The following is a 25,255-nucleotide window of genomic DNA, read 5'->3' on the forward strand; positions in this document are numbered from 1 at the left end:
GGGGCGGGCGCGAGGGCGGGCCGGTCCCGGGAGGCGGCGGGCCGGGCCGGGCCGGGAGGAGCCGGGCAGGGCCGGGCCGGGCCGGGCAGGGCCGGGACCAGCGGAGCGGCACGGGCCGCAGCGGGCCGCGTCTGTGCGGCGCGGCGAGCGCCGGGCCCGCGGGCAGCGCCATGGCCGAGACGATTGTGAGTGCGGCCGGGGGAGGGGCGATGAGGCAGCAGATTCCTGTGGGGCCGGGACGGGGCACCGGGACGGGAGGCCGGCGCCGGGGCCGGCGGGGTGCGGGCCGGGCAGCCCCCCGAGCGGCGCCGCGGGCGGCTCCCCCGCGGTTTTCCCCGCCGCGACCCCGCGGTGCCGCTCGGCTCGGGGCGGGGGGCTCGGGGGCTGCTCGCCCCGGTGAACGGCTCCCGGCGGGCTGTGCCCGGGAGGGAGGTCGGGAGAGTGGGAAGGGGTGACGGCGGGACACGGGCGGCTCGCCGTGCCCCCTCCCGTGCCTGCCCCTTGCCCGTGTCCCCGTGTCACACAGCCGCGTTTGAGCGTCCCCGTCAGACCCCCTCAGCGCTCCGGGGACACCGAGGTTTACGTTCGTCCCTGCCCTGCCTGCCCCGAGGATTCCCGGCCCTGTTCCCCCCGAACAGGAGCTCCGGTTTCCCGGGAGCCGCTGGAGTCTCCCCCCTCTCTCGTTCCCGGGCTCAGCCACCCCAGTGGCCCGTGGGAATAACCCCCTGGCGAGCTCTGCCGCGGCCTCCTGCCGGTCCCATTCCATCTCTGAGCTCGGAGCTTTGGCCAGAGCTGTTTTCCTTGGAGGCAGCTGGTGCCAGGAGCCCGGAGCGTTGGAATGAACCCCCCCGAGCTCACAGACATCACCCCGAGCTGCTCCCCTGGGTGTTTGCAGGCCCTGTGGAAGAGGGAGAAGGAGGGAGGAGCGGGGGACATCATTCTGGGGGCTCGGGGTGGGCTCTGTCCCCTCCCTGAGCCGGCGCTCCCTCGTTCCCAGATCATCCGCGTGCAGTCTCCGGAGGGAGTGAAGAGAATCACGGCCACCAAGAGGGAGACGGTGGGGACGTTCCTCAAAAAGGTACCCGGGGTGCACGGAGCCTTCCCGGGGCTGGGCCGGGGCTCCCCGCCTCTGGCCTGTGGGAGATCCACGTTTGACCCCCCTGGCAGCATTCCGTGTGGAAAACCACGCTCGGATTGCTGCAGCTCGTGTTGTTCCAGAGGGAAAACGAGACATTTAAAGATAAAACTCCTCCTGAATTTAAAGCTAAAACTCCGTCAGCTCCTCTGCCGGGGCTTCCTAGGGTGGGGATTTTCCTGGGAAGGACTTTTTGGGGTTCTCCCACAGGAGTGGCAGCTGTGGGATGGCCAGTCCTGCTGCTGCAGGCTGGCTCAGCTGCAGGTTTGGGGTTTGGAACGTTGTCTGGGCGTGCTGTGCGCGCTCCTGGTTCTCCAGCGCGGATTTGGAGGGATGGAGTGAGATCCAGGAGCTCTGGGGACGCTGTGGTTGGTGCAGCTGCTCTGTGTTCTTCAGGAAGGAGCAGTTCTCCCTTTGCTCCCCTCCTGGAATTCTCTGGAGCCTCTCTGGGGGTTCTTTGCTCCGTGAGTGTGCTCCCGAAGGGAAGGGAAGGGCAGGAGAGGGAACCTTCCCTTTGTGAGTCACGGCTGGGGCTGGAGCTGTGGCCCGGCCGGGGCAGCGTTCCCACCCGGCCAGGAAAATCCTGCTGTTTGTCCCTCAGGGACGCTCCCTGCAGCCCCAGCCGAGGCAAGAGGAGCTTCCAGGAGCTCCGGAGCCTGTGCAGGAGGAGCTGCTGCCTTCCAGGTTCCTCGGGCTGGAAAACACTTCCTGCCAGGACAAAAGCACCTGGGGTTGCCCGTTCGTCTGGGGAAGGCTCTGTGCTCTGGCTGAGCTGCAGCAGGGACATCTTTGGGGTTTATTTCCTGCTGCAGGCTTTGCTTGGAGCGGGAAAGGGGCGAGTTTTCCCACCTGAGGTCTGTGTTTTATCTAAATCCAGGTCTCTCCTACCTGTGCTGTGGATTTTGATGCTGGAATGTTCACCCAGGGGCTGGGTTTGGCGTCTAGGGGGGCAGCTGTGACTGGAGAGGTGTCAGATTGCTGCTTCCATACCAGGAATGAGCCTGGATCTGCTCCAGGACTGCTCAAGGAATAAAGGCCTGGAGAATCTTCCCTGTCTCCTGTGGGGGAAAGCACCCAAAAAGTCACTGCGGGTGTGCTCGGGATCAGGAATCAGCTCAAACCTCGGGAATCTGCCCCAAAAATGGAATCGTGGGGCCTGAGGAGCAGGAGCTGATCCCTGTGCAAGGCTCCCACTCCAAGGGATCGCTCCAAATCACAGCTGAGCTGCCAGGAAAAGAGCTGCTTGTCGTGGCTGTGCCCGCGTGGCAGCTCTTTGTGGCTCATCGGATTTGTCCTGTGGGCAGGATCCCGTCCCCGACTCCGACCTGAGCCACGGGGATTGTTTTTATCAATAAAAATCAAGGCCTTTCACTTCAGAATTTAGGGCGAAACCTGGCAAATAGACATCTTTTAAACTGATGAAGTTCTCAAGGGGCTAAATGTGCAAATTATTTTGGCCGGGAAGAGGTGTTGGAGGGATTCCAAGTAAACCAGACTTCATCTGAGCTGGGAGAACCTGCCTGGGGACTGAGGGGTGGCTGCTGTGGGAGGGAATTCCATGGGAGAGAGGAGAAGAGGGGGGAAAAACAGACAGAACAGCAGGAAGAGGACGAGTGGAGCAGCTGGGAGGTGGGAACGGAGCTGAGGGCGGAAGATCCACAGAGGTGGAGGTGTGGATTGTGGAATTCTGCTGGCAGGAGGAGGGGAATGCCTTGCTGGCGTGTGCTGGAGCGAGGAAACGGGGATAGGGGAGAGCTTTCCCCTGCAGTCGTGCAGTGCTTGCCTGGCTGGAGCTCTGTGTTGTGTGAGGCGCAGACAGTTCTGCTGCAGTTGTTTAAACTCCTGGTTGAATCCCTTTTCCAGGTGTTTCCATCTCTCGTTGTGCCGAGCTCAGGAATGGGGGGGAATTGAGCTGAGTTTCTGGAGCAGAGGCTCTCCGGGGTCAGCTGTGGCTCTGAGCCCCTTTCAGGAGGCTCCCAGCTCACACCTTGTCCCTGTTCCCTGCGTGGCAGGTGGCCAAGGAGTTTGGCTTCAGGAATAATGGCTTCTCCGTGTACACCAACCGCAACAGGACCGGCGAGATCACGGCGGCGCAGAACAAATCCCTCAACCTGCTCAAGATCAAGTGAGTCCTCACCACAGGGGCTCTGCTTGCAGCTTCCACCATGGGAGAAATGCATCCCGGGAGTGCCCAGCTCCCAGTGTCACTCCTGGGATTGGGGGGCAGGGCTTGGTGGCTGTGCCCTCCTCCCTGTGACACAGGAGAGGTGGTGGCTGTTGCTTGGGTCACTCCTCGGGGCGTGTTTTCTGTGGGGAGGCTTCATCCCAGTTTTCCCTCCCTTATCCCTGCTTTCACCTCTTTGTCCCACCTTTCCCTGCCTCATCCCCCTTTGCCTCTCTCATCCCCACCTTTCCCTGCCCCATCTCCCTTTGCCTCTCTCATCCCCACCTTTCCCTGCCCCATCCCCCTTTTCCTCTCTCATCCCCACCTTTCCCTGCCCCATCCCCCTTTGCCTCTCTCATCCCCCTTTGCCTCTCTCATCCTTGTTTGCCTCTCTCATCCCCACCTTTCCCTGCCCCATCCCCCTTTTCCTCTCTCATCCCCACCTTTCCCTGCCTCATCTCCCTTTGCCTCTCTCATCCCCAGCTTTCCCTGCCCTCCTGTATCCCTGTTTTCACCCTTTCATCCCTGCTTTCCCTCCCTCACTCCTTTCCCTGCCTCATCCCAGCTGTCTCTCCCACATCCCTCTTTTTCCTCCTTCATCCCCACTCCCTCCTCCCTGTTTTTCCCTCGGCTTTGTCTCCTGCTGGAAGGGTTTGCATTTATTGCAAATCAAAGCGGGAAGAGGAGCAGCCTCCGAGTGCCACCTGTGCTGGCCTGGTTTGCCCTCGTGCCACACCCCGTGCCCTCCATGGAGCTGGCTGCTGCTGGGCAGCACCTCCAGCTCCTGGCTGTTGTCTCCCACAGCTCCCACTAGCCATGTGCTGTTTCCCACCCTGCAGGCACGGGGATATGCTGTTCCTGTATCCCTCCAGCCCAGCTGGCTCCTCCTCAGAGACCATGGACACCTCTGTCTCCCAAAATTCCCGGCCCGGAGGGGCCCCCCAGGTGGTGGAAGATGAGATTGACCAGTACCTGATCAAGCAGGATGGGAAGATCTACCGGAACCGAGACCAGCAGCTGTGAGTGGGGGTGGCTCCTGCTCCTGCCCGTGGAGCTGGGGCTCAGCAGAGCCTGGAATGTCATGGCCCAGCCCAGCAGTCTGGAAATTCCTGGGGGAGCTGCCTTTGGCTCCATCCTGAGTGCCCTGGGGACGTTCTCAAGGGAAAGCAGCCCCTGGTGAGCCCAGGGAGGAAGCAATGCCCAAATCCCAGGGTTTTTGGCAGGAAGGACTCGCTCAGAGCTGCCGTTGTTCAGGTGGAGGACACCTGGTGCTCGTGCTCCTGGATTTTGTGCTCCCAAAGCACAAGTTCTGTAGATTAGAATGGACATTCTGCATCTTCCTGGGCAGAGTTAGATGGGATATTGGGAAGGAATTCTTCCTGGGAGGGTGGGCAGGCCCTGGGGCTGCCCCTGGATCCCTGGCAGTGCCCGAGGCCAGGTTGGATGGGGCTGGGAACACCCTGGGACAGGGGAAGGTGTCCCTGCCACGGCAGGGGTGCAATGGGATGAGCTTTAAGGTCTTTCCACCCCAAAGCATTCCAGGGTTTGCTGTCCCAAGCAGGAGCACTCTGTGCCTCAGACTCAGGCACTCCTCATAAAGGAAAACATGGAAGTGAGGGGAAGGAGTGGAAATATCCAATGGCAGAGGTTTGGAAGTGGGATTTGGGTCTCTGCCTGCTCTGGCTTCCCTTCATCACGTGACCTGACCTCTCCATGAAACCAGGAAGTCCCTCTTGCTCACAAAAATGCACCAAAGTCCAACTTCCCAAAGCTCTTCCTTGCAAGAGGCTTAGGGAAACAAAGCAGCCTCTCTTTGTGTAAAAATAACACAACAACAAGTTAAACCCTCCCAAAACCTGCTCTGGTGCTGCCAAAACATCCTCTGCTGGGAGGGGGCTTTTAATTGCTCAGTGTTAATGACCCACTTGGGTCCTGGCCTGATGTCTGCTTGTGGCCTTGGGTCTGGAAACCTCTGGAATAAGACTCCTGAAGAGGTTGGAGGGAAGATTTTAAAGGCAGGAATTCATGCTGAAATGGAATGGTTTTCCCTTCCCCTTGGGGTCGTGCTCCTCGTGGTTTATCCTCAGTTTTCCCTTCCCCTTGGGGTCGTGCTCCTTGTGGTTTATCCTCAGTTTTCCCTTCCCCTTGGGGTTGTGCTCCTCGTGGTTTATCCTCAGTGCTGCAGCCACGAGGAAATTTGTGGAGAATCCTCCCTGACCTTCCCAGCTGACTGTAAGTGATGGGATGTCACATCACGGGAGCAATAAATGCAGCCCCACCACTCTGTGGCTCAAATGTTGCCTTGAACTCACCCATTTTCCAGAGGAATCGATGGAGCTGCTCCTAGCAGGGAGCCGAGGCCCAGGGGAGGGTGCTGAGGATAAAAGGAGTTGTCTGGGCTGGTTCCTGCCTTTGGGAGCGTGGATCAATCTCCAGTGAAGGACGCTGAGTGCTTTAGCAGCATTTAACTCTCCTTTCTGTACATTATCAGCCACAAAACATCCTTTAAAAACCTCCTGCAACTGGATCCCATCTGTTGTTTCCACAGCCCAGCCTCGCTGCTCCCCTCCTGGGCCCTTCCTTTGGAAGCCAGCACTGACCTGCTGTTAGTTTAGGGGTTTTTTAAAGCAATCCCCACAAAAGGAGATGTTTTCCCCTCTGTAACTCTACCCAGCAGGACTTCATCTGCCTGATAAACACACGCTTCCCTGGTTCCTCCTGCCCTGCCTGATAAAGGATGAATGTTTTGGTGGCTTTTTGTTAAAATCACCCTGCCACGTGGGGGACGGAGAATTGCTCAGAGCTCGTGTAAATCTTCCACACCAAACTTATTCCAGAGAACCTTTTACAAGCTGACTTTTCCAGGATTAAACAACATTTATTCCTCCTTTAATTTCCATGTGAAATGAGATTTAACCCCAGTTCTCTCTCTCTGCCCAGGTGTCGCCACGGCCCCTTGGGCAAATGTGTGCACTGTGTCCCACTGGAGGTAAGAGCCCCAGGGAGTGCTGCAGAACACAGGAACAGCTTTCCTAGGAATGGTGCCTGCCAAGAGGTGGCAGCTCCAGGCTGGAATCCTGCCCTGCCCTGGCTCTGGGATCGCTGAAGCTCGAGGCCTTTGTGGCCCTGGGTTGATCCTGGTTAAAGCTGGTTTCCTGCAGTAATGAGTTTTACAGAAAGTGCTTCAAAGAAGCTCCGTTCTCCCTCAGTCCTCGCTTTTCCCTGGATTTTCTCGTTTTGTCCCTTCTCTCCTGCATCCCAGCACGTCCCAGTTTAACAGCCTGGCACAGGGTGCCCAGAGCAGCTGTGGCTGCCCCTGGCAGTGCCCAGGGCCAGGCTGGACAGGGCTTGGATCACCCTGGGATAGTGGAGGTGTTCCTGCCGTGGCAGGGGGTGCAATGGGATGGCCTTCAAAGCCCCTCTCAACCCAAAGCATTCCATGCTTGTCCAGCTTGAAGCAGCTTTGGTGACACCTCCAGACGTGCTGGGCTGTGTCATTTATGGCACGAAGCAGCAGCCACCCCCCCAGAGGGGATCCTGCTCTTCCAGGACGGCTCTTCCCCTCTGCTGGAAGTGCTCTGGGAGTCCTTGGCCGTGTTGGAACAGCTGGGCCCCTTGTTTGTTGTTAGATATTGAAAGGAAAAAACCTTTTGCCGCTGAGATTCTGATTTGTGGGGCCAATCTGTTCCCGGAGCAGGAGGCCACCATAAAACTCCCCGTTGTAAAGCTCCACTGTTTGCATCCCGGTAGTAGCTGCCTTGCAAATGAGCCTGAATTTCCTTGATTGCTTCCACATTGGCGGGGTTGAGCGTGGAACATGCATTTGCTGAGGGATCAGGGTGTTATCAGACAGGTGTGTGACCTGGCTCTGCTCTGTGCCGTGTTTTTGGCAGCCCTTCGATGAGGATTATTTGAACCATCTGGAGCCTCCTGTGAAGCACATGTCATTCCATGCCTACATCAGGAAGCTGACCGGAGGGGCAGACAAGTAAGGAAATCTCTGGGTTTAAGGGAATCTGCTTGGAGCTTTGGTTTTTTTAACACAAATGAAAGTACAGACGGATCTCGGCGTTGGACACGAGGATTGAATGGCAAACGAAGGAGAAAAAAACACATGAAGAACTTGAGGTTAAAAGGAAAAGTCAGGAGGGAACAAACAAGTCTGTCTTTTTATTTTATGTCCCCATTTTATTTCTGTGTTTTCTTTTCCTGTGGCAATATGATTCCTTCCAGGAAGCACTCCTGATGGGAGGGCAGGCCAGATGGAAGGAAAGAAGTTCCCTCATTACACCAAGCTCCAAGCCTGTTTCTCAGACTTGGTGGACATAAGTTACACAGAGGTGTAGTTTTCTCCCTCCTATTCCCAAATACCATTGTGACTTTTAAAATCTCTTTGGGAGATGCAGCTCAAGTCCATGAGACTTCCATTTGAAGGGAATTTCCCTTTCCAGGGAGCCTTGTGCACATGAAAGGAGGATTTGCTGTGGTGCTACAATCTCCTACTTCCCACACGCTCCATAAATGATTGCTCCAAAAGCATTTACTGTGCTAACAGCAGCCTTTTCTTCCCCCTCTTCCTTGTCTTCTCCCTCTTCCTCGTCTTCCCCCTCTTCCTCGTCTTCCCCCTCTTCCTTTTCTTCCCCCTCTTCCTTTTCTTCCCCCTTCCTTCTCTTGTCCCCCTTCTCATCCTTTTCCCTCTTCTTCTCCCACCTTTCTTTCTTTCTGTTCCCTGCTTCTCTTCTCCCCTTCCTTCTCTTCTCCCCCTTCTCATCCTTCTCCCCCCTTTCTTTCTTTCTGTTCCCTGTTCCTCTTCCCCCTTCCTGCTCCCTCCTCTCCCAGAGGGAAGTTTGTAGCCCTGGAGAACATCAGCTGTAAGATCAAGTCGGGGTGTGAGGGACACCCTCCGTGGCCCGAGGGGATCTGCACCAAGTGCCAGCCCAGCGCCATCACCCTCAACAGACAGGTGAGAGCAGCTCGGGCACCTGCCAGGGGACCTGGCTTTTAATTTGGGAAAGGTGACTTCCCAAAAAGCCAGCCAGGAGCACAAAGCCTCCAGGTGTCAGGACGATCCTGTCCAGGCCTTCGGGCCTTACCAAATGGGCTCCAAAATGTCCTGGGTCACAATTTCCTGCCGATTAATCCCACTGGTTTTCCTGATGGGATCATCCAAAAGGCCACTCGGGTTCTGCTGGTTTCTTCCTAAATGTCAGTGTCCTTTTTCCTGCAGAGCTGGGACCTCCACGCTCGTGGGGTGAAGGTCCCAGTGGAGCCCCCGGGGGTGCTGAGCACATCCCACGCCCCAGCCTGAGCAGGGAGCGGTGCTGAGGGGTGGGAGCTGAGCAGGGGAAGAGGGAGGGACCCCCAGCCTCCCCCAGCCCTGCTGTGCAGGACCCAGCTCCGGAGGGGGGCGTGTGTCCTGGGAAGGGAGCGGAGCCAGCGGAGGACGGCCTGACACTCCAACTTTGTCAAACAGAAATACAGGCATGTTGACAACATCATGTTTGAGAACCACACAATTGCAGATCGCTTCCTAGACTTCTGGAGGAAGACAGGGAACCAACATCTGGGCTATCTGTACGGCCGGTACACGGAGCACAAAGACATCCCGCTGGGAATCCGGGCGGAGGTGGCAGCCATCTATGAACCCCCCCAGGTGAGAGCCAGGGCCACTCAGAATTGGGGGACACACCTTTTTGGTTTGGAAAACCTCACACAGCATCCCCAGCTGCAGGTTCACAAGGAAAACTGTCCTGAGAAAAGGTGAGACCCAGGGCCCTCAGTGCCAACTCGGGATCAGGGAACACACAAACACCTTTTTAGTTTGGTATTTCCAGCTGCAGCTCCCCAAAGAAAACTGTCCTGAGGAAAAGAGGACATGATTTATGTCCTTAACATCACCATCCATTGCAGCCAGAGAAAGAATTTTAAACCCCCCCGTTTTGCTTTTTGTGGTTTTTTACCCTCGGATGATTTAAATCCAGGGTGGCTGTAACAGCAGATTTCACTTTTAATCTTTCCTTGATTCCTGGTTTTCCAGCAGATTCTGTGCTGGGAAAAAACAACTGCAGCCCTTGCTTTAGTTCCTTACCAACTCTCTGGGAAAATTGAAGCAGCTTAATTAGATAGAATGAAGTCTAAATGATTTGAAGACAAAATAATGGAGAGGCTGAGGATGGGTTTGGCTGGAGCAGCTGGAATCCCCACTAGGTGGGGCACGGCACCACTCCTCAGCCGAGCGCTCCTCACGGATTTCCTTCCTCCTCATGGTTTCTGCACGGCTGCCAAGTAAAATCCAACAGATTGTCGGTGGAAAGGGAACAAATGGATCCTTGGGAGTGTGGCTGGAGAGCAGAGTGGCACAGGGAGGTCTCTGGGGTGACACCAGTCTGTGGTGATGCCTGAAGGGAAGCCCAGACCTCTGCTCCCAGCCTCTGCCTCACTGCCCACAGTGGCTGTGCTGGCTTTTCCCCAGTTCTGTGTCACTAACCAGTGTCTCTTTGCTCAGATTGGCACCCAGAACAGCCTGGAGATCCTGGAGGATCCCAAAGCCGAGGTTGTGGATGAGATCGCGGCGAAGCTCGGCCTGAGAAAGGTCAGGATGTGTGGGATCTCGTGGGTCTGTGTGGGGCAGGGAAGTGCTCAGCAATTCTCTCCAGCTCTGTGGGCTTATCCAACACCCTCTGGGCTACCTCAGTCTTGCTAAAGTGTCGGCAGCTGGTACATACTTGTGTCTGAAACCCAAATCCAGAGGGTTTTCCTGAGCACAGGCCCCTCACAGGGCTGTGTGGCTGCAGTAGCAGGGGCAAAGCAGCACAAACTCCACCTTCCCATTCTTTCCCCTCCAACAGGAGCCATTCCAGGGAGCATCTTCCTTGGCAAGTGCTAATTTGGCCCAGATGGAGCTGGAGTTGCCTCTGTGCTCTGTTTCCAGGGGCAGGGGCTGCCCTTGGCTTGTTCCCCTCCTTGGTGCTGCAGGGGGTCAGCGGTGTGTGGGCTTGGGGGTGCAGGTCCTCCTCGGTTCCAGGCTGCAGTGATCCCATCAGCATTCCCTGATTTCCTGACCGCCCTCCAACCCGTGCTGATGTTTTCCGGTTTGGGAGCAGCCTTGGTATGGTGGGAATGCCAGGAATGGGATGTACACAAACAAGATTCCACTTGCTGGAGAAAACCCGCCTGGCAGAAGGCTGAGTGCAGACTGTAAACATCTGGGCAGGGCTTTGTTCTCTCAGATAAGATCCCACCCCTCGCCAGAGGCTGGAGCAAAACTTCTCAGAGTGTTATTTATTTCCATGTTCTCCCATCAGATATTTTTAATCCATGGGATTTAACACGTCACCGAGTGCTGGCTGCAGGGTTTGGTCTGCCTGGGCTCTGGGGGAGTTGGGATCGCTTCTGCCTGGGAAGGGTTAATGCTGTGGGAGCTGGGGTTGGCACCTGGGATCATCCCAAGGTGTGTGTCCGTGTCACAGCTCTGTGGAAGGATTGATTTGACAAGTGTGTACACGTCACACGTGTGTGAGAGGATTCGCTCCGAGGTGTGTTTGTACCACACAGAGCACTTGCTGGGGTCCCTGCTGGCTCCAGTTTGGGATGAGTCACGCTCCAGTATGAGCTTTCTCTTAACCAGCGCGTGCAAGGTTCAGACTGGGATTGTGTGAGAGGGTCAGGCTGGGGCCACCTGAGCTGCTGTGTCACCCCCGGGCACCGGGTCCCGCTCCAAACTCTCCGTAGGAAATGCTGGAGTGGGAGAGGCTGGTGCCACAGGGGCCTCTTGCAGCTTCCAGATCTTTCCGTGAAAAAATATTCCGCAGTGAAACCTAACGCTGCAGGTGCCCTGGCTGGCCAGCTGGCACGCTGCTGCTCCTGGAAATGGGATTCCAAGGAGCAAGGCACAGCTGGGAGAGCCATTCCCTGCAGCAGTGTGCACGGGGCCGAGAGGAGCCAAGAACATCGTGTCCTGAGAGCAGAAAATGTCTGAGCTCTTCTGGTTTCCTCTTTCCTTCTTTTTTTTTTTTTTTGTCCTTTTTTCCTCAAAGCAATGTTCTCCATCCCCCTTTGTAGGTTGGCTGGATATTTACTGACCTGGTCTCGGAAGACACACGGAAAGGCACCGTTCGATACAGCAGGAACAAGGTGAGATCCAGGTGTGACCCAGCAGATTCCCAATGAATTCCAGCTCCTGAGCCAGGCAGAGAGCTGAGCCGGGGCTGCAGGTGGCACTGGAGTTCTTGGGAGATGGGGTTTTCCAGGTGCTCCTGAAGGAAAAGGAGCTGGAAGCCTTGGAAATGTTAGGGATTGAGCTGTTTGGGAAGCTGCTGGAGCCCTTCACACCCCTGCTTTGAGGAAATGGTCCTCATGAAATCATGGAATAGTTCAGGTGGGAAGAGGCCTTAAAGCCCATAGAGTGCCACCCTGGGCAGGGATAACTTCACTGTCCCAGGCTGCTCCAAGCCCCAGGCCTTGGACATTTCCAGGCGTCCAGGGCCCCACCCTGCTCACAGGGAAGAATTTCTCCCTGAAATCTCATCTATCCCTGCCCTTTTTAGGGCTAAGAAAACTCCAGGGAGTGGAGTGGGATGTGAGGGACAAACCCAGCGAGGCCGAGTGACTCAGAGGATGTTCCCATGGGCTGGGCTTTGTGACACATACGTGGCTCAAACTTCGACCTCCGCGGCTTCCTGTCCTTGTAAACCCGGTGATACCCATATTTGGAAAGTGAAACTTGATTTTTCACAAGAAGAAGGTGTGTAGAGGTGGGTGGGACTCGATGTGGGGCAGTCCTGAGCCAGCGCAGAGCTGGGGAGCTGACAGGTCACATTCTTGTCCCGGGCTCCAGAGCAGCTTTCCATGAAAGCGTGTTTTCCTGGGGTGTTGGTCGTTTTCCTTGGCTGCAGCTCAGGGAAATAGGTCTGGGCTACGTCACCTTGTCCTTTGGCTGATTGGAGTCCGTGCTCTCCCCTCAGGACACGTATTTCCTGAGTGCAGAGGAGTGCATCACAGCTGGCAACTTCCAGAACCAGCAGCCCAACATCTGTCGCCTCTCTCCCGATGGGCACTTTGGATCCAAGTTTGTCACAGTTGTGGCTACAGGTACAAACTGGCCTCAGCCCTCTGGGCTTCACCTGAGTTACCTCTTGTTAGTAGAAGAATATGCCAAAAATCACATGTCCTGCTCCCCATCTGTCCTGTTTAACAAGGGCTTTGCTCTGTCAGTTCAAATACTTCCTCATTCTTTGTTTTATCCTCTCTGTGATAATCACTCGTTATTTATTTGCCTGGTTTTTACTCTACAGCCGTTTAAAGAGACTAACTTGAGGCTCAGCCCCACCTCTGTGACCCAGAAATCACTCTCTGCCTGCAGCCAGGGCAACAACTGTTGCTCACTTTTTATTTCAAGTCCTTAAGCTCCAAATTGTGTTGCCTGGAAGCAGCGGTGCAGAACCACAACACTCCAGAGTTATGGATCAGTTCCTCCTTCGGGAGGGATCTTTACCTCCCTCATGTCGCTGTCAGGGAAACCTGACTGGGGAAAAAAAATCTGTCAGGGGGAAAAAAAATAAATGTTTGGAAACATTTTTTTTTTTGGCTGAGTAAAACAGAAGCTCCTGCAAAGTGCTTATGGTTAAAGCCTCTGGTTTTAGCCGTTTTCAGGGAGTCTCCAGAGGCACTGGGGATGGGCTGGGCTGGGAGGGGGGACACTGGGAGGGCTGGAGTGTTCCCAGTTCACTCTGTTCTTCTCCATGGGATGACACATGTCTTCATTTAAAGCTTCCCTGGAGCGGAATCGCTGGTTCTGGCTCTGTTTAACACAATGAAAAAACCCTCATGACTTCCAAATAACATCCAGAGTGAAAAGTGAAAGTGGGATGGGACATTGCCTGCCCTGAGCCTGGCTTTGTAAGGGTTCCCAGGGCCTTTTTTTTCAGTGAAAAAGCTCTTTTTTTAGTTAACAGGCCTGTGCCTGTATGTTCCAGACTGCTAAACACATCCATCTCTCATTAAATATAGATCTGTATCTCTCTTTTATATTTTTATTTATTTATTTAATTTTTTTTTATTAAACAAGGTGTTTTACTGAGCAAACACATTTCATTCAGGCCTTCCCCCGTCCTGGTCTATGTTTAATTTCTAGGAGTGTTTGTTCTGGAGCAGTGAGTGATTGAGGTTACAGATCAAAGGGTAGAAAAGGAATATTTCCTCTTTGCTGCTCCAGCTAATTTCATTCTCCTCTGTTCAATCAGCCCAGCAGGTTCTGTTTAAACACTCGAGTCCCTCTTTTTGTGCTGCAGAAATGGATTTGGATCGTTTGCCTCAACTTTGCCTTTAAATCCTCCACATGGATGGATTCCTATTCCCTCCTGAATTCCTGGCTTTGGAAATAGTAACGTTTTCCTGCCATCTGCCTCCCTCCTCTCTTTCCAGTTGTATTCCAGTGACACATGACCTGATGTTGCTTACATTATCCAAGTGCAAGTGCCAAACATGTGATCCTTCCGTGAGCCAGCCTCCAATTCCCACTTTCCATGTCAGATTTCCACCAAACCATCCAGTACAGGCTGAGAAAACACTGCTCAGGCCTGGCATGGCCAGGTGATCTGCAGCTCGGGGAGCCTTGGGAGTGAAACGGGGCCACAGGAGCTGCCTGCCTGAGTTTGGTTTGGAAAAGGAGGAGACACCTGCAGGGTAGTGGAGGGTGATGCTGTCAGAGCCCCCAAAAGAGCAGCTCCTCCTCCTTGGAGCTCCTGGCAGAGCATTCCAGCTGTTCCCTGGGCTCTGTGCTCTTGGCATAGTTGTGGAAATGTGTGTGGCTATTAAAGTGTGGAGTTTAGAGGGAATTCTGGCTTAAAACTCTTGCCATGCAGCAGCACCTGCAACTTCATCTCGGTGTTCATCACCGTTAGCTTCGTGTTTAATCGTGGACTCTTGGAATTGTTAGGGTTGGAAAAGAGCTCCAAAATCATGGAGTCCAACTTAGTGCAGCTTTTCCAGTCATTTCTGTTGGAGTTACACCAGGGAAATCACCCTGTGCAGGATCTTCAGGAAGAATTCCTTCACGGGAAGGGTTGTGAGATGGAGTCCCCACCCCCGGAGGCGCCCAGGGACGTTGGCCCAGGGGGACAATGTGTGGATCAGTCACAGATGGATCTAGGGGCACTTTTCCAACCGTGGTGATGCTGCTGGGATCTTTAACCATCCTCTCCTCCTCCTCCAGGTGGTCCTGACAACCAGGTGCACTTTGAGGGCTACCAGGTGTCCAACCAGTGCATGGCCCTGGTGCGGGACGAGTGCCTGCTGCCGTGCCGGGACGCGCCCGAGCTGGGCTACGCCAAGGAGTCCAGCAGCGAGCAGTACGTGCCTGATGTCTTCTACAAGGTGAGGGCTGAGGGCCTGGCCAGCTCCGGGGTGTGCCCCTGCATCCAAGCACCGATCCTGAGGAGCAGCAGGGAAAATGTGCGTCCAGGGCGGGTCCGAAATACTCCGTGTCACGGAGCGGTGGGATGGTTTGGGTTGGGAGGGACCTGAAAGCTCAGCCCATTCCACCCCTGCCTCCTTCCACTGTCCCAGGGTGCTTCGAGCCCCATCCAACCTGGCCTTGGACACTTACAGGGCTGGGGCAGCCACAGCTTGTCTGGGTGAACTGCCGGGGCCTCATCCCCCTGACAGGGAAGAATTTCTTGCCAATATCCCATCTAACCCTGCCCTCTGGCAGGGGGAAGCCATTGCCCCAGTCCTGTCACTCCACCCCTTGTCCAAAGGCCTTCTCCAGATTCCTTGGAGCCCCTTTAGGCACTGGAAGGAGCTCTCAGGTCTCCCTGGAGACCTCTCCAGGTGAATACCCCCCCCTCTGCACTCCACCAGCCTCATGTCCTTCCAGTGCTGAGGAGCCCAGAGCTGGAGGCAGCTCTGCAGGAGGGGTCTTGGAAGGACATGAGGTGTCACTGCTGTCCCTGCCTGCCACACTTGGGGGTTGTTGGTGATGGATGGAGTGTCGTTACTCTCTTGCCAGTTGTTCCTGGAGCCCTTCGGCCCCTCCTGTGCCTGCGTGGCCGCGTTGGGAGCTCTGGATCAGGCTCCAGCCCAGGGCTCCTGCTGCCCCACGAGCAGGGACAGAGGAGTTAATTAATGGCACTAATTAGCCATCCATCACCCCGTGTGTTATCTCCTTCCTGTCCTGTCTGCTCCTGCTGCCTGTGGTAAAGCTGTCCTTTAAGGAGCACAGGACAAGGGAAGCTGCCTTTGTTCGGGAGGAGTGGAATGAGGGGATTGCTCCGGCCATGGGAATAGAGCTGATCAGGGTGGTCCTGCCTGCCCTGAACGTGGCACTGGGAAGTGCTGGTTTCCCTCTGAGCCTCCATGCTTTCCACCCAGACTGCTGGCTTGCCTTGACCCCACCTGGAAACGGGGAACACCTCTGGGCTGAATCCAGTGCTGGAGAGGGAGAGCAGATGGAATCCTGCTCTCTCTGGAGCAGGCAGCTTCCTCCTAGGGGCTGATAAGCCAGGGCTGATCACAATCCAGCAGAGCCGGGTGTGCAAAGGTTGGCCCTGAACGTGAGGAGGGTGAGATCATCTCCTGGCGTGCCCCCATCCCACTCTGGAGCGGCCCAGGCCGTGCCACACTCGGGCAGCCTCGCAGGAGGTCCTGCAGCTCTGTGGCCCACATGTGGCCCACCCGGGGTGCTGGGAGCAGCAGGCAGCCGGTGGGTGTTCCCAGAAGGGCTTCACTCCCATCTCTAATCTGAAGCAGGGAGATAAACAAAATAGGAACGGATGGCTCCAGCTTTCCGTGGAAATTTCCATCCTCCACTGATTCACTGGGTCGGGCTGCAGCTGATTTCGTGTTTCAGAGCTCCTCTCCCTGGTTGCCCTTTCCACGGAGCGCTCGAGGACGGCCCCGCCGGGTGGGATTCTCCCTCAGCCTCCAACGGATTTGGCTCTAGGATCCCTCAATTATTTTTGAATGTTCTTAAATCTGTGGAAAGCTTAGTCACTGCTGGCTTGGGAAACCTTTGGGGTGCCATTAAATGTGCAAGGCTTTAGATCAGAGCCACTGCCTCATCCTGGGGTGGTGACAGCAGCCGCGTCCGAGCCCCGGCGAACTCCAGGAGGAGCAGGGATCTGGTGGCACAGGATGGAATCTTTGGGGTCCAGTACCTTGCTCTCCCTTTGTCCCTGTCTGTGATGTGGGGTTCCCCTCTGTGCTACCCCCCCCAGCCAGTTTTTGGGAGAAAGCTGCACTTTGGAGCAGTTACCGTTTCCTCTGGGAAAGAAAAGCCCACGTGCGTTCCCATACAATATCCAAGCATTCATCTGAAAAGCCCTTTAGGATGAAAGGAACTCTACAAATTAATTCAGATTGGATGAGGACCAGGAGGCTGATGTTTGTGGAGCGTGGATGTATTTATAGAGCAGCCAGATGTGTGGCAGGACCCGTGGAACCGGGATCTGTCCGAGGGCAGCGCGGCGGATTCGCCTCCGCCTTGTGAATGGAAAAAGGAGCTGCTTTTCTTCCATGGAAGTGGGAACGCTGATGGCACTGGCATTGTCCTGTGGTTTTCCTGAGCATGCAGCTGGCTGGTTTCTGTACTTCTTTACCATTCCCTTTGTGCTGGCCCCTGGCCTGTGCTCCGAGGAGCCACCCCCATGGAATTGGCTTTGGACACGCAGCCCTTGCTGTCCTGGCTCTCGAGGGGACGGGGGGAACTCGAGGGGTTTGGGCACTGTGAGAACAAGTTCCTTTGCTCTGAGTGCCTCCCCAGGTAAGATCAGCCAGGAGGAAAAACGGATCCCTGCCGGCCTCCGGGGGTGTCTGGGAAGCAGCAGGGCCCAGCGCTGGTTCCAGCTGGAACGGGGCATGAGCAGCACGTGCTGCTTGGCCAGCTCAGCACACAGAGCTCAGGAAGGAGTCCATGAGGGGCAGGCACGGACACAGGCTGGGATAAAGACCCTGTGAGTGAAGATGAGGATATTGGAACGGCCACTTCACCCGGTTTCTGAGCTGGATGAGGGTGAGCCTGGCTGAATATTCCACGCGATTTTCTGTCCTGTCTTCTGTCCTTGAGCAGCCTCCTCTGTCCATCTGGTTTTAGAAAACAGCTGGATCGATTCGGATTTCATTGAGAATGTACCTTGGGTTGATTCAACACTGAGGGAGTGCTCAGGGTGCAGCTGGGGGATCCCTCCCCGGGCTGCTGCCCCCCGTCCCAGCTGTCACCTCCTCCCAGTGCACTGGAACTCTGCAGTGCTGAACTGCTCCGCCATTAACTTCATCAACTGTGGGAAGAGATTCCTGATGCTTCACAGACGCTTTAAAACTCCTGGATAATTGGATTTGGGGGCTGGCTGGCTTTGTCTCTTATCACAGGTATTTGTGACAGCTCAGCGCAAACACGATGTCATCCTCACAGTGAATTGCATTTTCCAGCTGCCTTAACATCTCCTCAGAGTTTCTTTGGGATGGTTTAATGTGCCTCCAGAGTTTCTTTGGGGTGGTTTAACATTGCCCCAGAGTTTCTTTGGGATGGTGTAAGACAAAGGCTCTTTACAAGCGTTGTGCAAGAGCCCTTTGCCCTCGAGTCCTACACGTGCTCTGAGCTCTCCTGTGGCTGAGCCATGTCTGAGCCCTGGCCTGGCACCAGTGACACGTGTCCCATCCCTCCCTGGGACAACCCGAGCAGGGCCCAGCTTTTATTAGAGCCCAGCAGGACCTCTGAGGCAGGCTGTCCTCCCATGGCATGGGAAATCCTCTTCCCAGGGAGAGCCGGGCTGCGGGGAGCGTTCAGGACTTCCCTGGCTGCCCTCCCACCAGCTCACGAGCTGCCTTAGCCTCAAACGTCCCAGCTGCTGCGGGGAGGAGGATGCTGGATTAGCTCAGCAGGAGTCTCCTGGGACGGGTTTCAGCTCTCCCTGACCTGTCACTTGCTCTTGGAGAAGTCACTCCGCTTCCGCTCCTCGGCCGCGCTGCCCGTGCGAGGGGCAGGACTGCCCGGGAAGGCGCCTGCAAGGCAGCAGAGGGAAGAGCAAAGCTGGGATTTACTCACACATGGAAGGACAGATGGCTGCCGAGCTCCGCCGAGCCCTCAGCAGAGGGAGCCGGTCGGGAATAACGGCGTGGGATGCGGGATGCTCGCGGCAGGGGATGGTGACGGCGTGGGATGCTCACGGCTCTCCTGGGATGCAGATCCTGAGCCTCCCTCCTGGCTGGCAGCTCCCCTGGCTGTTCCTCTCACCCTCCGTGGATAATCCTGAGGCCACCCAGAAGTTTTTCCATGCTGCCGAGGTGTCTGCGTTCCCACCCTTTTCCCTGTTCTCCCTCATCCCTGTGTAACCGTGGGTTGAAGGGCTCTAATCCCAGCCTTGATGCAGTCTCCCCTGGGATGATGCATTCTCCAGACCCTCCAGGCCTTGCTGCTGGATTTTTTTCCTGAAGCCAAATGCTCCTCACTCCATTAACCCCTTCCTGGCCTCCCTTTGGAGCTGGTGCCACTGGGCTTTGGGGGTCTCAGGCTGCAGCAGTAACAGGGTGCTGGGAGGGTCCTGGTGATTCCAAGCTCAGGAGAAGGATCTTTCTCTCAACAATCCCAACTTGATGTTCATTAAGGCCTTTGAAATACAATTAAATAATCGTGATGGTGAGAGAGGAATGTTGGGATCTGGGGGGACTGTCCTGTCTGGATCAGGACATGTCCTCAGCTAGAGGGGAGCGAGGTTCCAGTCTGGGGATGTCTTGGAGGCCTCAGCAGCATGCCATGAAAAAGCAGGCATTTAACATGGAAATCCCCAGAGGGCGAGATTAAAGCCAACAGGTGCTGGAAAAATGTTTCTGCATATTAGAACTTAATTAGATTGGAAAATAAATTCCAGATGGGCTAATTATGCGTGAGTTGTTGCAGGTCCCTTCATGCAGGGGCAGGATTGTGTTTGGGAAGCTGATTGGATCTGATTCCTGTCTCTTGTGGTATCACTGAGATCTAGAAGCAGGTTGGCTCTGGGGTCCTGTGATCTCCCAAAAAAAGGCTCCACATCTCCTCCTGCTCCTGTCGGAGCCAGAGAGATCTGAGGCCACAACCTGTCATGTGCGAGGAGCAAAGATCCTTATCAGGATTGCCTTTCAAAGGCGCTTCAAAGACTGGAAGGGAGATTTTTTTTCCAGAGGGAACAGTTCCTGGGGACAGGGGGTGCTCGGGAAGGGGGGCTGTGCCTGGAGGGGAGCAGCGTGCTGGAGCCTGCTGGGGCGAGGTCTGGCTGGGAGAGGGGCGGTGCTGGCTGCTGCTCCGCATAGCTGTGCTGTGTAAACAGCAGCGAGAGCGGGGGAGCGGTGTTCTCCTGGAGAAAACACGGCCGGGAAAAAGGGGAGGGAGTCCTGGAGTCAGCCGTGGGCAGCAGAGCTCTGCGTGGTGCTCCCCGGCTCAGCCCATGGAGTGCTGCTCCCGTGCCACGCGGGAAGAGCAGGGCTTTGTCACCTTGGGGGGGTGACAGCTCCAGATCCAGCTCCCACCGCTCAGAGCCCGTGGATCGTCCAGTACAGCGCCCCTGACTGGGAATTCTGGGCGTATGATTGATGTGGGGCTCCATGAATGATTTATGCCACGTTAAGTGATGATTTAGGGAGAAAACACAACCCCCTCGTACGGAATCTTTAATGAAAAGTGTCAGTTCTCCGGGATTTATTTCCGAAGCGGCGTTTGAACCCGGCGTGTCTGACATCAATCACGTCTAATTGTCAGGTTATGATTAATGAACATATGCCGGCCGTTTGTCTGCCTAATTAAACTTTACGTTCCCTGCGTCTGGCAAAGCAGAACAAGTTTACGCCATGGGATGTGCTGGTTCCAAGGGTCTGGGTGTGAGGAAGTGCCCGGATTCCCAATTCCCGGATGAAGAGTTGGTTGAGGCACTCGTGGATTTGCAGAAAGGCGGGTTTGCCTGGGCTGAGGAGGCAGAGGTGACCCGTCCCTCTCTTTGAGGTGGAGCTGCTGCCTAAATGGCATTTAAAATCGTGGAATCGTGGGATAACTGCAGTTGGAAGGGATGCACAAGGATCACGGAGTCCAACAACCCCAAGAATCCCACCTTTACACTCCAGGCCTCTCTCTAGTGGGAGACAAGCCCAAGGTGGATTGTGACTCCGCAGTCTCTTGGCTCACAGGGAGCCAGGGATCCTGATTGCAGAGATGCTGGAATTACAGAGATCTCCAGCGCCAGGGAGCAGCAGGGAACTGGGCAGCCCTGCACCACCCACCCAGGTTCTTTCCCACACCCTCAGTGACCTGCCAGAGCACAGGATTCTGCGTGAGCATCTCCAGGGCAGGATCCCTTGGGCTCCACAGCGCTTCCATGCTCAGGAATAATCCAACTCTTTTTCTTTCAGGACATAGACAAGTTTGGGAACGAGATCACCCAGCTGGCTCGCCCGCTCCCGGTCGAGTACCTCATCATAGACGTGAGTATTCCCACTGGAGGTGGTGAGCAAACTCCTAACCCACCTCTGAAATTCCCACTGGAGGGGATTCCTGACACACGTTATCCTCCTCTGCCTGCTGCTGCCAGGCGTTCCCAGCAGGGAGGTGGCTGCCCTGCCCGTGGGGTCGGTGTGGTGCCAGGAGCACATTTGTTTTCCAGGAAATCACTGCCTGGTGCCTTATCAGGGCTCTGAGCTGGCCCAGAGCCACGTGGCCAGGAAGCAGCAGCCCCACGGCCCCGTGTCCCGGGCACTGCCTAATGAGGAAACTCCAGAGCAGCAATTAGGGATCCATCTCCTTTGAGTGACTCAGCAGGTTGTCCAGAAATGCCTTTTCTTGGAGGAGGGAATTCGCTCTCTGGCACGGCTTGGCCGGAGCAGAGCCGCTGCCAGGCACAGCACAGCTCAGCCCTGGGGCTGGGAAACAAAGTTACAGTGTGGAAGGCAGGAAAGCAAATAATTGGGATGCCAGATGATATTGCTGGAGTTGGAGGTAGTGCCAACAACCATTAGATCCACCTGGAGCAGCCTCTCAGTCCAGCTGCCCCTGGCACGGGCAGTGCCAGAGCACAGGAATTCCTGCAGGAGCGAAGGCACCTGTTCCTGGGACACCTGGGGTGTCACTGGCATGAAAACAGAGGGGTGGAACAGGCATTAGGATCCCCCCAGGACCTCTCTCAGCAGCAGCACAGGGCACAGGGCACAGCTGTGCCAGGATTCTGTATCCCAGTGACCTGTGCAGAGAGGAATGCTCTCCATGGCATCTGTCAAGACCAAACCCATCATGTCCCTCCAGCTTCCTCAGAAAGGGGGCCAAGGGGTGTGGAATATCACTTTAAATGAAGTTAAAAGCCATCAGATCCCTGCAGGATGCCTCCCTGTTTGGCTGAGCTGGGATCATAGCCATGGCTGTTCTCAGCTATCTGGACTTGCTTCCCATATCCCACAGGTCTCTGATCATCCCGCTTGAATTTTTTCTTTTTTTTTTTTTTTTTAGATTACTACAACTTTCCCCAAGGATCCAGTCTACACTTTTTCTATTTCTCAAAACCCATTCCCCATCGAGAACCGCGATGTGCTGGGAGAAACTCAGGTGAGGGGAGATTGCTGCCAGAGCTGGCTTCCCTGGGGATGGGCTCTGCCTCCCTCACGCTCCCTGGCATCTGCAGAGGGACAGCCGTGCCCTCGAGCCACCCCTTCCTGGCTCAGCCTGCCGAGGCCCTTCCTGCACGGAGCAGTGTCTGCATGCCAATGCCGGCTGCCGGCCGGCGCTGAGCTCCTGCCACATCCAGCCTGGGATCAGGGCTCCCTGGGCCTGCCAGGCAGCTCCAGCCCCACGGTGACAGCACAAACCTGCTGAGGCTGGGCTCTGCTCTGCTCCCAGAGTGCTGCCTTCTCTTCCTGGGTGGAATCCCTAAGCACAGAAAGCTGTTCCTGCAAGAGGTCAAGGCAGAGGATGGGATGGGGTGTCCTCTTCTCCCTCTGGTCTGTAGGAACAAGGCTGGAGTTGCCTGGCTCCCCCTCAGCACCTCCTGGATCTCACGTTAGCTCTGTGGGTGCTGGGGTTGGTCAGGAGGAGCTCCTGTGGGCCCAGAGATCATTTTTCCTGGAAGTTGTTAGCTGGGATTCAGTCAGCCGGGCGGGGATGGGATTTTGGGAACGTCCCTGCACATTGCAGACGATAGCCAGAGGGACGGGAATATCTGTTAGTGGATCCAAATAGGAATTGACTTCTCTTCGTTACTGTTCCCTCTCCCCAGGACTTCCACAGTTTGGCCACGTACCTGTCCCAAAATACTTCCTCCATTTTCCTAGACATCATTTCCGATTTCCATCTGCTCCTCTTCCTGGTCACAAACGAGGTCATGCCTCTGCGGGTACGTAACGGGGCTGGGAGGGCCCTGTCCCCACACCATGCCCCGCTCCCAGGGCCCTCCACCCCTCCAGGGGTCCCTCAGGAGGGTGGAGGTGACTGCTCCTGCCATCCCCTGACCCTGCACAGGGCCTTGTGCTGGCTCTTCCCGACCAAGCTGTTGGGAGAAGGTTTAAAGAGTTTTAAAACCTTTTGTAACTCTAAACACAAAGCCCCTGAGCTGCTGGGAGCACTGAGGGGGGTTGTTGTCCACACGATCCCAGAGCCAACTTGGCTGCAGCTCCCAGAGCTGGAAACGTTTTCAAAATTATCTCAGAATGAGGAATTCGGTGGGAACAATAAGGAGATGAGAGCCCCCGGAGCTCAAGGCCGGCGAGGTCCTGGCTGTGCAGCTCTGCTGCCCTTGGCCGGGCACCGGGGGCCTGGCGGCTGCCCCGGCACGGCCGGAGCTTCCCGGAGAGATCCAGCTGGGATTGCCCGAGGCTGCGCATGTGCGAGGCAGCCGGGAGCACCGTGGGCAGCTGGAGATCAGGATGGGAGCAGGGATGGGGGCTGGAGTGCTCCAGCACGGAGGGATTGCACCTCTGGAAGGTGGGACTGGCCCGCAGGGGTGGGGAACAGCTCCTGGGCGAGCTTCAGGGGTGCTGGGATCTGTCTGAATGCTGGGATAAACTGGGCACCCCAAGGATGTTGGGAAAGGGGGAACAGCTCAGATTCAGGGTCCTGCCTTGCACTGGAGGGGTCCCCAGTGCTCATTTCCCACCTGTGACTTCCAGGACAGCATCAGCTTGTTGCTGGAAGCCGTGAGGACCAAAAATGAGGAGCTTGCACAGACCTGGAAAAAATCAGAGCAGTGGGCGACCATCGAGCAGCTCTGCAGTAAGAGGGGGTCCCTGGGGCAGGGTGTCCCTCGGGGAGGGGGGTCCCTTGTCCCTTGGCTGAGCTGGCTTGGGAGCTGCTCCCAAGCTGCCACAGAGGCTACAGGGGGCTCGTGGGCAGGAGGCTGTTCCTTGGTCACAAGATCCTGGAATAGTTTGGGTTGAAAGGGATCTTGAAGCTCATCCCACCCCCCTGCCATCTTCCAGCTTGCTCCAAGCCCCATCCAAGCTGGCCTGGAGCACTTGCAGGGCTGGGGCAGGGCTGGTGAGGGGGCTGCGGGCTGGGGTGTGCAGCAGGATCCCAGCACTGCCCCCCCGGGCTCTCTCCCGCAGGCACGGTGGGCGTCCCGCTCCCGGGACTGCAGGAGTACGGCGCCATGGGGGGCTCGTCGCACGCCGTGGCCGCGGCCATGTGGCCCTGCCAGCACTGCACCTTCGTGAACCAGCCGGGCACGGACCACTGCGAGATGTGCAGCCTGCCCCGTTCCTAGCCCCGCTCCTGCCCGGGGCCACGCGGAGCGCCTGTCCCTTCCCTCTGCTCCCTTCAGCTTCCAGCCCGGGCTGCGGAGCCGGGCACGGGTGGCTCCGGCCCCCCGGGTACTCCTCGCTCCCTTCGGGGGGCTCCCAGCCCGGAGAACCAACGCTTTCCTCAGCCCGTGCCTGGGCTGGCCCCCCACCACCCTCAGCTGCTGCCAGCCTGCCCTGGGGGAGCTGGGGGGCTTAGGGAGCTGCCCGTGCCCGCTTCCTACCCAAGGGGAGAGGGAGGCTTTGGCATCTCCCTGCCCACAGCTTTGCTCTCATTCCCTGCCCGCCTGAGTGCCTGGATCCCGACAGCTCCGGCACCGACCGTCCCCGGTGGCGTGGGCGGGTGGCTGTCACGCTCCCAGAGCAGGACGGGCACCCCTGGACACCGAGCATGGGGTGTGGCGTGTGCCAGCTCGTGGCTCGGCACTGCTCGGTGAGCTTTGGCACCCCGTGGCGGCTGCGGGAGGGGCGTCCCCTCCGGGTGCCGTGTCCCCCCCGTGCGTGGTTGGGCTCCCAGGGGAGGGTTGCGGGGCAGCCGCGTAACTCGGGCACCCACCTCGCCTCCATCGTGCCCCGGGAGCCAGTCCTCCAGTTGGTGCCTTCCCATCCCTCCGGAGCGCGTCCTGGCCGGAGCTGGGGCTCGGGGGTCTTGCCCCCCAGCCTCCCTTCAGTCCCCAGCTGGGGCTGTCCCGGGCACCGCTGGGCAGGGGAGAGGGGCAGGTGGCTGCTGGAGGGGCTCAGCCCTCCTCTCACAGGGCCTCTGCCCCCAGACCCATCCTGGAGCTCCCCAGCCCCGGCCCTGCCGGCTCTGGTTCAATCCCGGGGGCACCGGTTCCAGCAGTGCCCCGTGTCCCCTCATGGGAGGGGTCCGGAGGGCCTGTCCTGCTCCAGGACAACACTGCCCAGACCCCAGTGGGGCAGGGACCCCCCGCCCCTCGCTGGGGCTTTCCAAAGGCTTCATCCCAAGGCCCGGCTCCGGGCTGCGGTTGCTTTTCCCCTGGGTGTGCTGGGGTTTGGGGGTGCAGCGCTGGGAGCGCCCGGGCCGGGCTGGGCTGACCCAGGCGCGGGGGCTGCAAGTAACGTGGAATAAAAGCACCTCAAACCAGAGCCTCCTGCACTCTGTCACCTGTCCCGGGGGGCCCCGCATTCCCTGGGCATGGGGGAACACCGCGCCCCATGTGTGCCTCCCTACCTGGGCCAGGATGGGGCTGGGATGCTCT

The 25,255-nt window shown here is 57.0% G+C and overlaps 1 protein-coding gene across 1 annotated transcript; it reads left to right on the forward strand.

Annotated features, from left to right (window-relative positions):
* NPLOC4 (NPL4 homolog, ubiquitin recognition factor) lies at window positions 1-25,142 on the forward strand. Its single transcript, XM_038157330.1, has 17 exons — window positions 1-185; window positions 998-1,078; window positions 3,148-3,260; window positions 4,139-4,318; window positions 6,240-6,288; window positions 7,193-7,287; window positions 8,139-8,262; window positions 8,773-8,952; window positions 9,805-9,891; window positions 11,361-11,432; window positions 12,263-12,389; window positions 14,512-14,672; window positions 20,670-20,741; window positions 21,757-21,852; window positions 22,520-22,636; window positions 23,409-23,511; window positions 23,844-25,142. Exons 1-17 carry the CDS (start codon window positions 171-173, stop codon window positions 23,999-24,001), a joined length of 1,830 nt encoding a protein of 609 aa, XP_038013258.1. The 5' UTR covers window positions 1-170; the 3' UTR covers window positions 24,002-25,142.
* The last annotated feature ends 113 nt before the right edge of the window (window positions 25,143-25,255 follow it).

The sequence above is a fragment of the Motacilla alba genome, chromosome 18 (assembly GCF_015832195.1).
Source record: "Motacilla alba alba isolate MOTALB_02 chromosome 18, Motacilla_alba_V1.0_pri, whole genome shotgun sequence".
NCBI classification, from domain to species: Eukaryota; Metazoa; Chordata; class Aves; order Passeriformes; family Motacillidae; genus Motacilla; species Motacilla alba.

Excerpts from the sequence above, each read along its gene's own strand:
- NPLOC4 (XM_038157330.1), top strand. Across the intron at positions 8,953-9,804 it reads CCATCTATGAACCCCCCCAG|ATTGGCACCCAGAACAGCCT; the intron begins GTGAGAGCCAGG and ends CTCTTTGCTCAG. Across the intron at positions 9,892-11,360 it reads CGAAGCTCGGCCTGAGAAAG|GTTGGCTGGATATTTACTGA; the intron begins GTCAGGATGTGT and ends CCCCCTTTGTAG.